At 44.2% G+C, this 13,481-nt stretch overlaps 1 protein-coding gene across 1 annotated transcript in view; it reads left to right on the top strand.

Annotated features, from left to right (window-relative positions):
• The window catches only part of ahctf1 (AT hook containing transcription factor 1), a 31,491-nt gene extending 19,468 nt beyond the window's left edge, over positions 1-12,023 (top strand). Inside the window, 13 exon segments of the mRNA XM_078283023.1 lie at positions 208-303; positions 305-427; positions 795-1,503; positions 2,193-2,387; positions 2,778-2,883; positions 3,975-4,096; positions 4,240-4,559; positions 5,164-7,371; positions 8,368-8,614; positions 9,320-9,490; positions 9,581-9,678; positions 10,466-10,551; positions 10,787-12,023. Of these exon segments, the coding sequence (XP_078139149.1) occupies positions 208-303; positions 305-427; positions 795-1,503; positions 2,193-2,387; positions 2,778-2,883; positions 3,975-4,096; positions 4,240-4,559; positions 5,164-7,371; positions 8,368-8,614; positions 9,320-9,490; positions 9,581-9,678; positions 10,466-10,551; positions 10,787-10,985 (4,680 nt within the window). The 3' untranslated portion in view covers positions 10,986-12,023.
• Positions 12,024-13,481: the final 1,458 nt, after the last annotated feature.

Here is a 13,481-nt window from a genome sequence, read left to right on the forward strand (position 1 = left end):
GAGTAGACAAATATAGTGTTTTTATGGAGTCATTTGCTTTGTGTGTGTTTTGTCCTTCAGCTTGTGCTCTTTGTCAGTGTTTCCAAAGTAGTCAAATCTGTATATATGTGTGTTTGTGTGCCATCTTTTTTTTTCTTATGTACATGGCTGGTTAGTCTTAAGGCATTTTGTAACCTATACTGCGTATGTTTTTGCTTTTCCTCCCAGCGAGCTCGGGCCTTGGCTGCCTCTGTCCCAGTGTTCTCAGCCTTCACTCCCCAGTCCATCCTGCGCAGCAGCCTGAGGCCCACGCCCGTCGCCACCCCCCTCTGCTTCCCCAGGACGCTCCATCACCCCCCCACTCCGCAGTAAAGAGAGCCGCATCACCTTCATCGAAGAGGCAGAATCACCTGAACCAGAGAAGGGCAATATCCGATGGAGCAATGGGGTAAGACCCTGCACTAGTTAGTGCACTAGTATGCCATCAACACCACCCTCCTTGCTCTGTCAGTGTATGGTGTATATCATTACATTTACCTCTTGCTGGGTAGTCATTATTTTGTAAGTTGTTTTGCTAAATGTTTGCGTCATAAGTTCAAAATAATTGGACTACATTTAAAAATCGTAGAAACAACCTTAAACAAAACAAAAAAACCTATTTGATTCAATGTCCTAGTTGTTTGTCCAAATAAATATATGTGATCAGTCTGTTCTCTCCGTTGTCTGACTGATAGCTTTGTCCATCTCTGCTGTTTTATTTCCCCTTGAGACTGAAATGTGTCTTCCCATCTTCTCTGAATGTTTTTTCTCTTTAGATGGCAGCAGACAGTGAGATCAGTTTGCTGACCAGAGGCTCCCCACTGTCCAAGGCTGCTCGTCAGACCTGGACCTCACAGCCTCCTGAGGAAGAGGAAAACGGAGATGAGGAGGAGCTGGAGGAACAACCTCACGTAAAGTTCATGCCTCCAGAAGGTGGCATTCCCTCACCACAGCCAAGAGGCTCTGAGAGCGAGTCATCCTCTATCCATGATGTCCCTGCAGAAACCAGATCATCAGGGTTGTCATTGCCGGTTTCGATGCCAGCACGACTTAGCCTGGGCTTAGAAACTAGCCAAGCCTCCGTCCAGTCAATAGACACCACCCTGGAGTTCTATGATGCACCTCTCTCAGAAGAACTGGAAAGGGACGAGGTGCATCCAATCAGTGAGGAGGATGACGAGGTAGTGGTAGTGAACATTAAAGCTCCAGCTGAACAGGAAGAACCAGAGCAACAGTCCCTGACAGCCAATAAGCAGAGCCCTCTCCCGACATCAGAGGATAGACAGAGTGAAGGACAGGAGGTAGAGGAAGAGAAAACATCTGAAGAAGAAATGGAGATTGGTCTTGAACAAGAGGCTAAACAGGAGGAGGAAGAGAGGGTTGAGTCTGAAAAGGAGGATGAAGGGGATGTTGAGTCAAGTAGCAAACAGGAGGATGGACTGACCCTTGACCTGGGAGAACTAGAGGAATCTAGTCACAATGAAGGTAATTAAATTGGGGGGAGCTGTTGTCATTGGTTTCTATGTGACCCACTATTAGGGCAGAGTATGAAAACTTTGTGCTTTAGATGCTGACCATATCACATCAATATTACAGAGTGATGAAACATGTTAAGACATTTACCATCCTGTGATACTTAAATTCTAACTAAATAGGTAATTGGAAATACCAATTTTTGTGCCGCTCTTCTGTAAGCCAATCATCAGCTGTTTCTGCTTCATTTGTAATTGATAAAGTGACAGTATGAGGTACATAGTTATGTGCAAGGCTATTGACAAAACGCCTCTGCTGTACACTCTGTGATTCGGAAAGTCTGTTCCACTACCCAAAGAGAAGCGCCCAGCTAGTTGAAGATGTGGTCGCTTAGATTACATTTAAGGGACTCCAACAAAATGAAACGCAACCACAGAAAAGCAATATTCAAACAGTTCCACTCAGCCAGCGATAGCCTCAAGTACTCATGACCTTGTCAGCAATGTAATCAATACACTGACATAGTAAAAATAGCTTTGCACTTTCTAAATACTACTTTCTGCCTTCAAACAGTCAACTGCTCACATACATTTCCAGTGTTAATTTATATCAGATAATGGCACTGGTGCTCTGATTTTCTCAATATCCAAAAGAGACAGTTTTGAAATGCTGCTTGACCCATCCTTGTATTCTGCTCCTAGACCATAACCAGGACATTGCTGAGGTCATGGCCTCTGACCCTGAGGTGGAATGTCAGGACCAACCCGAGGAAGCGGTGGGGCAGAAGGACGACCAATCACAGGCCACTGAAACCCCAGAGCTCACTGAACACCTGGAACCATCTGAAGCCATTGAACCCACAAATGAACCTGAAGAGACTACGGAGCAAACAACAGGTGATAAGCCCACCCCAAAATTATGCATTCCTAGTCCGCTGGTAAATAAAACTGTCCTCCGATAGTGGTAGATTTTGGATGTGACTGGTAGCTCAATATTGCTTTTTTGGTGGTTAGCCAGCCATCATTTAAAGGTTGACTGATATGCTTTACATTCTTATATACTCTAAAAAGTATGTTGGTTGGTGCAATGGTTAAAGTGGCTGGTGAATTTCAGTTTCCTGATCTGTGTTGATGTTAATGGATTGATTTATATTGGAGATGTTTTTTAGTTTACTTTTTTGTTTTTTTGAATTTGGAGTGGCTATTGAGAAACATGATATTCATGACTTGGTTACTAATGTGTGGAAAAAGTATGATGATGGTAATGGGTTTTTTTTTCGCCTCCAGATCTGACGGACTTTGTTGAGCGACATCTATTTGGTGATGATCTGTCTCCTCCTCTCACCCGCTCGGGGATCCATGAGGCGTCACGCACCTGGACCTCCTTCAACAGGTACACATCCTTTTCTCTTTCCATAAAGATCTGTGCTATTTCTTTGGTTGGTCTGTGGCCAGTCTCGCTTGACAGGAAGAGCTGGCACCAGTGTTTCAAATGGACAAATTAAGAGATTAATTATGATAGAGTTGAAAGTGGAAAGCTAGTTTAGGGGTAAGGACAGAGACTTGGCAGGGATATGTTGTCAGGCCAAAATTTATATAATGAAAACCATCATCCAACTTTCCTCTTATTCCCCCACATCTCACTCTAAAGCTTATAATGTTCTTACTTTTTCTGAATAATTGTATTTTTAATATTGGTGTTACATCATCTTATGCAATTTATCTGGCTGAGTAAGCCTTAAGGCCCTGACACACCAAACCGACGTCAAAGAACCAGCGGCGACGAAGGCCGACTGTTGCGTCGCCTCACGTCGCCTGCGTCTGGTCCAAAAAGTTGCACTTGAACACACCGCAAAGACTACAGCCGACCGCCAACTAGCACGTACGTTCTGCGCCTGCGTGAGGGGAAATCTGTATTCGTCATTCAAAAAGGGAAACCGGAAGACCTAGGACTGCAGATATACAAACCGTAAACAAAGCAGCGTTTGCTTACCATTTTCACACCACTCTCACTCATCACAGACGGTTTCGCTACTTCTAATCAAGAATATGTCTGAAGAAGTTGCAAATGGCACTGGCGTTGTCAGCCCTTGGTTTTTTGGTTGTGGCTTGTGACTTCGTCGTTTGCTTTTGCTTTCGTCACTTCCGCTTCTCTTCTCGTGCCAATCAGAGTGATCTCTCTCACCGACGGGCTCCGCCGCCGATTCAACATGCTCAATCGGCCGAAAAGCTGCCGACAGGGTCCGACTAGTGCCGACGGTGCGGGACACACCGCAAAAACTAGGGACACCGACGCTTACCGATGGCCCGACATTGGCCGACGGCCGACCGTCGGCCTGGTGTGTCAGGGCCTTTAATGGAGCCAGAAGTGCAAGTCTTCCCTTTACTAACTTTTTAGCTGAATATTTATTGATGTCTGTTTGTTTACAGCAATTAATAACTTTGTTAAAAAATGTTCTATCGTTATACTCTTCTCTCTCTCAGTGAGCCAGTGTGTGAGGTCCAAGAGGAGGAGGAGGCAGCTGCTGAAGGCCCTCCGGTGTTAACCAGCCAAAAATCTGTTACCTCTGTCACATCCTCAGAGCCCAGCGGCACCGACTCCCACTGTGAGGGACTATATACCTGCAAATTACACACACACACGTGGATAAGCATGCAATTAACACATATTATTTTACTCATGCACATTATCTCTCTCACACAGACACACGTGCACTATCTGACTGTAGCCTCTTGTTTCTCCTTCCAGCTGTAGTGAGTGTGAATGACAGTGAAGAACTTTCTAGCCCTGCCTCTGAGGAAGAGGAAGAAGAAGAGGAGTCTGATGGTCCGGAGGAAGATGAGGAGGAGGAAGAAGAAGAAGAAGAAGAAGATGATGAGGAGGAGGAGGAGGAGGACGACTCTGGCAGTGAGGTGGAGATCATTGAGGAGGTACAGGGTAATGGGAGGCTGCCGCCCCTCCAACCCAGTCCACTCTTCGTAGAACAAAGACACTCCCACTTTTTGCCTAGCCTATCGGAGCAGGAGGCTGCTGAGCTCTCATTGATCACACCCGAGACAGAGCTGAAGGTAACCAATCACAGCTTGGTGCTGCATTTGAAACCTACAACAAGATTTTTTTAATTATTATGTGGTAGCTTAGCTTCTGTTGTGCTGCTTGGCACAATTTGACAGTGCTGGATTGAGTTCATTTTCAGTTTAGCTAATGTCGAAAGTGGATTTTCTTCCAAACTCAACTTTTTTTATGGGAAGGTTTTCATATCCATCCTATTTGACAAAAATTCAGAATGAATGTCCTCATAAATTAATTGTAGTTCCTCAAGAACAAAATTCAGGTCAGTTAGGGCGAAGCTCTGCTGTACCTAGGCACAATCAGACTGTGGTAAAAAATTATTTTCTATAAATCATATCTGTTCTTTATTGAATAGTATCTAATTAATAAAAGGAAGTGAATGTACAAATGTAAATATAAGTAATCCCTAAAGTTGTCATCCCTGTTAAATTTAGAAGATTGAGCTGCTCTAAGGAAAGCCAGTGAGTGAAAGGGCAGTGTATGTTGGAGTGGAAAACAAGATGGTTTTGTTAGTCACTTTAATCTAAAACAAAATCGAAAGGAAAAGGATAAAAATGGACACGTACAAATTACTCCCTATGTGTGTTTGCCCCTTTACAGATGGTAGAAGACGAGATGGAGGGAGAGGTGGTGATGGTGAGACTTGGGGCGGATGGAGACATGGAGGCAGACGACGGGGAGGATGATGGAACCTCCTACACAGAGCTCAAACCCTCCACCACTCTCCTGGTGCCCCTGGAGCTTGTGGAAGGACAGCATGGCCTGGGTGATGGCGCTCAGCTAGGTCTTACTGAGCTTGGGCAAACCAGCGAGCCAGAGGGCCCCAGCTCTGAATCTCAGGAAAGCTTCTCTCTGATGCTGGAGGTGGAGGAGGATGGGGATAAAGAGGCGGACACACTGCCTATGGAGAACGATCTGCAGTCCTCCACCCAGCCTCTAATAGCGGAGGTTTGTGATGAACTTGTGGCCCCACCAGAGGTCATTCTTCTGAGCACAGATGACCAGGACACTCCCCTGTCTGGAGATGCTTCCGGGGAGGACCAGGTGACAGAGATGGACACCTTGGATGGAATAGAGGTAGATGGATGGACTGAGACAGAAAAGGAAAGGATTCAGCCTGTCTTGTCCGATGGCTTGTGTGGCCCAGAGCCTATAAAACACCAAACCGCCCTTTCAGATGAATACATGGAGACAGACCAGAGGACAGAAGAGGCTGAAGAACAGGAAGATGCTGAGCCTGTAATGTTGGCTGAAGATCAGTGTGGCGATATTGAAGAACCTGAAACCCTTTCAGACTCTGGCTCAACTCCAGTAGAAGAGCTCTCAGCAGCCCTGGATGGGAAGGAGCAGTCTAGCAAAGACACTGCGGCAATGAAAGATGCTGCAGTGGAGGAGATGGGGCAAGAAGAGGACAAACCAACACCAGTTGAGGACCAGAAAGAGCCTGGGACAAGCGTCTGTGTCAATGATGTAATTTTTGCTCCAGAAGAGAACGGGCCTGTTAAGACGGATACACCTGAACCGACCCAGATAGACCACAGTACAGAGATGGCGGCTGATTCTGTAGAAGAGCAGCAGCAACACTACAAAGCCTTAGCTGAGATAGAGGAGGAGAACAGGGAAGAAGTTAAGGAGCAGTGGGAGGAGGAGGAGAACAGGGAAGAAGTTCAGGAGCTGCGGGAGGAGGAGGAGAACAGGGAAGAAGTTCAGGAGCTGCGGGAGGAGGAGGAGAACAGGGAAGAAGTTCAGGAGGAGGAGGAGAACAGGGAAGAAGTTAAGGAGCAGCAGGAGGAGAACAGGGACGAAGTTAAGGAGCAGCGGGAGGAGAACAGGGAAGAAGTTAAGGAGCAGCGGGAGGAGAACAGGGAAGAAGTTAAGGAGCAGCGGGAGGAGAAGGAAAAGAGAAGCGAGGGTGAAGATGGTGAAGAAGAGAAGCAGGTGAGGCAGGAGTTGAGCACAGACAGCCAGCCTGAGCCACAGCCTGTTTTGGAGACCACCACCTCTCAGAGGAGAAAGAAAGCGCCCTCCACCCCGACACCGAGAACCACAAGGGGAAGAAGGATGGTCACCTTTACCTCTTCTCCCCTGGAGGAAGCCGAGGTGTCAGAGGAGCGGACGGTAGAGGAGATGGAGACAATTTCTCAGGTCCCTGCCTCGCCTAGTCGTGCATCGAGAAGAGGCAGACCGGCCAAAGAAACCAAGGTCTCAGCTAGCCCGTCTCGACGGAGTACCCGCAAAGCCCAGCCTGAGCCTGCTAAAGAGGAGGTGGAAGACAACGAAATGGAGGAGGCGGCCATGGATAACAATACTGCAGTTCCAGTTACTTCCAGGGCCTCAACTCCAGCCAAACACCGCATTTCCCAGAGGGCCAGTCCGACCAGGAGCAGCCGCAGGACCCGAACTAGTGCTGCGGAGGCACCAGCAGACCCAGAGATTGTAGAGGAAGAGAAGCAGGAACAAGAGGATGAAGCCACAAACACCAACAATGCTGCACCGACCAGCTCCAAGACTCCCACCCCAGCCAAACGCAGGGCCACACAGGGCAACACTCCAAGAAGGGCCAGCCGCAGGATTTTGAGTAGTAATGAGGTGGCGCCAGCAACATTGGACACCTTGACGGAGGAGAAAGAACAGGAGGAGGCCTTTGCTCCTTCTGTGAAAAGCAACTCCAAGAAAACTAAGACGGGAGCCACCGAGAGCCAGCCTGCCCTGCTGGAGGAGGACGAGGAGAACAAAAAACAGCAACTTTCCAGCCCTGCCAGGGTGACTCGTCAGTCCAGGCGTATGACCCTTGACCTTTACCCACAGGTAAGGATACAAAAAAGTGGAAAAATTGTCACGATCACTTGTTCATGTTCATGTTCATTAAGCTTAAAGCTGTTAGAGATGGAAAGATTCTTCTCAGTAATACACCAAGTAAGAATGCAAAATGCTCTGCAAGATTTTCTTGATCACCATTTTCCCGTGTTGACAATTTTTGTTAAGCTTAATGTTATAAAACGGTTAAGTGACTTACTTACTTACTAATACTTAGATATTCCACATTTTTATGCCTCTGCGCCGGCGATAGCTATGGCCGGAGGCATTATGTTTTCGGGTTGTCCGTACGTACGTACCGCGAGGCGTGCGTACGTACGTACATACGTCCCATTCTCGTGAACGTGATATCTCAGGAACGCCTTGAGGGAATTTCTTCAAATTTGGCACAAACGTCCACTTGGACTCAAGGATGAACTGATTAGAATTTGGTGGTCAAAGGTCAAGGTCACTGTGACCTCACAAAAGACGTTTTTGGCCATAACTCAAGAATTCATACGCTAATTATGACAAAATTTCACACAAATGTCTAATAGGATAAAATGATGAAGTGATGACATTTTATATCCAAAAGTTCAAAGGTCAATTTCACTGTGACATCATAATGTTTTGCTTACCACTGTAGCTGAGAAAACGATCTTGGGTCATTCTACAAAAACGGTGGAAGTGCTGTCACTTACTTTTGCAGACACCAAAATCCTTTAAGTTGACCTAATAATCACATTAATTATATATGTTCAATAAATAAAGACTGTCCTTGCAATGATAAAACAAAGTTTATTGGCAAAGGCATACAACCGCGAGGCAGTTATTTCTATTTTTGGTGGACTAATCTATGATCAGTCATCCATGATTCTACTACTGCACAAAACTATTTCAAATTGTTTGTTTAATTTGATAAACCTGATCCATCCATCAATTCATACCATATCATTCCTGACCAATCAACACCCCCAGGTGAAATTGGTTCCCATATCGCTTCCTCAGAGCACAAGGAAGACGAGAGGAGAGGCAACCACTGAAAAAGTGACAGAAAACCAAGATCTCCCTGAGCCCACCCTTAATAGCGACGATCCTCCCATCACCAACTCCCGTCGACCAGCTAGAAGTAAACTGTGGAACCACCCAGAGGAGGACCTTCCCTTATTGGACACGCCGTTGGAAGTGGATTCAGAAATACCCGTCGCCGACGCCCTCATCAAGAGGCTCCAGGATGAGGAGGAGATGCAGGAAGGTATGTATTACTGTAGATGTGAGAGACTGAAACAATTCTGGGTTCCTACTGTTCATGGAAATTCTGGAATGTCATGGTATTTTGAAAGGTGAACTCCAGACAGGAAACGTCAAAGAATTTTATAAATGCTCTGGGAAAGTCGGGGAATATCAGGGAATTTTAGAAATGACAAACTTAACAGGAATATACCAGAATATTATTTTAAACCTTGTTTCGCAGATTCAGTGCATTAGCTGGTGGTTTTTCTACAGCAAGCCCAACTGTATTGGAGACCTGTGGGACTATGAGAGACTATTTACCTCTTCAGACCATGTCTGAGATGAAAAACATTAACAAATTGCCATAGTTATGGAAAGTCATGGAGAAGTCATGGAATTTTACATCAGGGCCTTAGTGGGAATCCTGAAATAAGAAGTAAGGACTTTTTGGCCAAAAGGGAGTGTTAAGATTAGGCTTGTATAGTGTGGGTTGGGTATTAGGGAATGAATGCACTCAATTGCATATTGAACTTTATTCAGTGTTTTGGAAATGTGATTTGGGCAATCCATAAAAAAAGCACACACTATTTATTCTATAATCAAGCAAGTGTATTTTCTAACTCTACCACATGCCTGCCAGTTGTGGTGTGTGAGATGTTTGCTATGGTAAAAAACGGAATTTTAAATGTGCAAATGGAGTGAAAACTATTTTGCTTTGCAATTTAAGGAGGAGTAGTTGTCACAAAGATGGTGAGAGCCAGTAAGAGGAGTACAAAGTCATCAGTGGAACCGCCTCCTGTTGCCATGAGAGACAGCCTGGTCCTCGAACCTGAAAACGATGAGGCTAGCCCTGTTGAGCATTCATTCATCTACTCCCCCTCACGAAGGAGAACAAGAGGTCAGCTGCGTCATTCATTCATTCATTCATTCATTCATTCATTCATATATGAGGGATGTGACATTAACCCTGTGTCTATTTGTGTGTCAGCCCATAAAGCAGAATCCCCTGTGCAGAGTGAAGTGTCTTTGCCTCCTATCACTCGCACCAGAAGAAACGCCTCTGCCGCCACAGTCTTTGCTGCTCAGGTAAATGTTTCCACACTTCCATGATAAGACGGGAGCTACGGTCACAATGTTCATTCTTCGTGTGTGTGTGTGTGTGTGTAGGATGCTGGGTTTGTGCTTTCACCCTGAACATAATTTGTCTTTAGTCAGGTCTTTATTAAAATGTGTAATATAATCCCAGGGGCTTGGTGTGCAGCATTACACATAAATCAGATATTCATTCTTTCTTTAGTCTTTTCGTACAAAACAGATAGTTCTGGTCCGCAAGGCCGGATTGGCGGAGTCACATTTAAAGCTGTTGTAAAATACTAGATGAAGGCACGCCTGTTGCCGCTTAGCTGTTTTCAATATTAATATTAATTTTGACTTAAACCACTTGTCTCTACTATTTACTGTTCCTTGGCACAAGACTGAACTTTTAGTCCTAATTATTGGTTGTCTGTTAGTTTCTAGCATTGTTGCAATTACAATGTGTCACTTAACCACTTTGTTTACCTACTATTCACTATTTTACTTGGTGGAATTCTTTTTTTTAAACATTTAAATTCTTTTTTTTATTACAATCGCGTCTTACCATCCTTTCAAACAAGCAATAAGTCATTCGATGTTGCGCTTTACATCTATGAATGAATCAAAGGGCGTCTTAACTGTTCTGAAATAACAAAAGCACTGCTTCTTGTGGCTTATAAATTAATTTGAAGATTCAGGAGTAATCATGTTGATCATGGGGGAGAAATAATGTATGAGAAGTACTTTTCAACAACACTTCTGTTTTCAACAGCACTTTTTTTTTCTTTTTTTTTTCCAGGATGAAATTTCTTCAGAAGATAATGTGGAGGTGGGGAAGGCAGCAGTCATTTCTAAAACCAGAAAAACTAGCAAACGAACGGCCAAGTAAGACACTTTTTTTCTTATTTTTATGTTTTTTTTTTAAAGCAATAGGGGAAGTTTTGGATACTGATGTTGATAACTTTGGGCCCAAAATTACCTCTTGGCAGATCATCTGCCTGTGGTTTATTTATTTTGTAATGGTGTGGAGATTGGGGTATTTCCTTACATTTGCGGGAACAATTAAGAAGAGAAATTGATGATAAAAAGCTCTAATTAATGATTTTGATTGTTCATTCAGGCCCAAAGCTGCGTTGGAGCCTCCTCCCATATTGGAGGCGGGCCTGATCTCCCCTCTGCCCAGCCCAGCGGAGCCCGTCCCCCGGGCTCAGAAGAGGATCGAAGAAGGCCAGGCTCCGGCCCCGCGCATGAGCCTCCGACGCAAACGCATAATGGACACCGTTTTCACAAAGCCCGTCACCCGGAGGAAGAAACTCTAAGGAGGGAACCGGTGGTTTTAGTCTGTGAACCTCAGACAAACCACCTGAAGTTCTGAACCGACTCAGCTGGGCCTCCATGTCACCTTTCGCTAAACTGTACTCATCATGGCTCCGTTTCCTCAAAAGCCTCATCGCACTACAGTTGTCTGTCTACTGGTTTCCCACATGGATAATAGAATAAAGACTATTTTGGCATGAAAATGCTTTTGGGAAGCTATGACAAAACACACTGATGGAGAGCAAAGTTTTTGGAGTTTGCGCGTCCCACTGGTACAGATTGATTTCACTTGATGTCACAACTCCCATCTTGGGTCATTTTGTGTTGGCCGTTTTGCGACCCTCCTTGTAATCACTTTTAATTCTCCGGGCACAGAATGGCACAAGTGAAAGCAATCCATGGGGAAGCTCCCTTAGTGTTTTTAGAAGCTCCCACACACTGAAACCAGAAAAGACTAAACTGAACTCGCCTCCGATGAAGAGGTTTTATTTACGTTCTCTTAATTTTAATGTTTTTGTTTCCTTTTAAGACGTTTTGAGGCCTGCTGTTTTTTCTATTTAAGAAGAGAAGCAACCAACCCGGTGGAGACGCTATGTTTCTGCTGATAAATTTGTAAATAATCTTTTGCTATGTTCCAAATAAAGTTAATAAATAAATCAAGAATGATGTTCATTTTGATGTTTGAAGTGTCTTGAATGCATTTTATCATCTAATTAGACTGCCTATGTCATAGTCTTAAAATTTAAGTTGATAGTTGGGATTTTCTGTGATGCACAGAGTTGTACACTATTGCCAACAGATTTGGACTGTTTTTGTATGTCACGGGTTTGTTGTATATTGTGAAAGAAAAACTGACTTGCACAGCGATTGGGACTTGTTAATATGCTTGTTTTGGGACATGTTAATAGGTTTGTTTTATTAAATTCATGGCAACCGCCAGCTGACACATAGGCTATTTTCAGATGAATGTATGTAGGATGTCTTATTTTTTTTGATGACTGCTCTTTGATAAATATGGTAAAGCTTGAATATTTCCTTAAGACTGGTGTGGAGTGATTTTGTCAATTCAATTTCCTCCTTAGGTGCATGTGCTTGTTAGGATGGATGGTGTTCGGTGGGAGTGACTGGACCAGAAAGCCTGTCTCTGTGTCTCATGTGTTCAGCCATCCATTGAAATGAGCTACGAGCATCATCGCCCCTCATAAACAACTGAGACCTTATCCTGTGTGTGGTCTGAATATCAAATGTCCTTAAGTTTCTTAAACCTTCGCTGGTTAATTCTCATTTTGAAAAGAGGCCTTTTAAGGGTTACAGGTCAGGTTAAGTGTTGCTGTTAGGGGTGAAGTTCAGCTAAGGGAAAGTCAATGAAATGTCCACACAATTATAGTTTTAAAAAAAAGTGAATTGCCTTCCTGTATGAAGTTGACTCGGTGTAGCTCTCCTGTTTCCCGGGGCTGTGAGCCTACTGTATAATTCATAGCGGTAGACTCTCAGGTGAAAGTGAAACCACTTGTCCAATTTCAGGTAACCAGCTTTGTCTCCACTGCTGCCACTTCACTAGACAAAGACCAGGGCAAAACATGTTTAAAATGAAGCCAAATCTGCTTCTTGGTGTGCTTGATTTATCCTGCCAGGCACTTAAACATTCTTAAAAATGGACACAAGACTCAATATGAATTTATATTGCAAAAAAAAACAACTATGCATTGATGCGTATTAAAATATTTATAAACATTAACTTTTTTATTTTTTTAACATAATTAACCATAACTAGCATTAAGTAGCATACATACACTCACCGAGCACTTTATTAGGAACACCTTACTAATACTGGGTAGGTATCAGCTTTCAGCTCAGTGTCAACCAGCTACCAAAGTGACATCTGCCTCAAGGTTGGACGTGTTGTGCGTTCTGAGATGCTTTTCTGCTCCCCACAGTTGTAAAGAGGTTATCTGAGTTACTGTCGCCTTTCTGTCAGCTCCAACCAGTCTGGCCATTCTCCTCTGACCTCTCTCATCAACAAGGCATTTCCGTCCGCAGAACTGCCGCTCACTGGATGTTTTTTGTTTTTCGCACCATTCTGTGTAACCTCTAGAGACTGCTGTGTGTGAAAATCCCAGGAGATCAGCAGTTTCAGAAATAATCAAAGCAGTCCGTCTGGCACCAACAACCATGCCACGGTCAAAGTCACTGAGATCACATTTTTTCCCCATTCTGATGCTTCATGTGAACATTAACTGAAGCTGCTGACCTGTATCTGCATGATCTTATGCATTGCACTGCTGCCACATGATTGGCTGATTGGATAACTGCATGAATAAGCAGGTGTACAGGTGTTCCTAATAAAGTGCTTGGTGAGTGTATATTTGCCAGTCTTGGTGATCATTGCTGTTTATTACTTAGCAATTGCTAAATGATAACTAATCCCAAAAGTATAGTAAAGGTATATACTGTAGATTATGTCATTCACCCTTCATTAGTGTGTAGTAATGTTTGCA

The sequence above is a fragment of the Centroberyx gerrardi genome, chromosome 1 (genome assembly GCF_048128805.1).
Source record: "Centroberyx gerrardi isolate f3 chromosome 1, fCenGer3.hap1.cur.20231027, whole genome shotgun sequence".
Lineage (NCBI taxonomy): Eukaryota > Metazoa > Chordata > Actinopteri > Beryciformes > Berycidae > Centroberyx > Centroberyx gerrardi.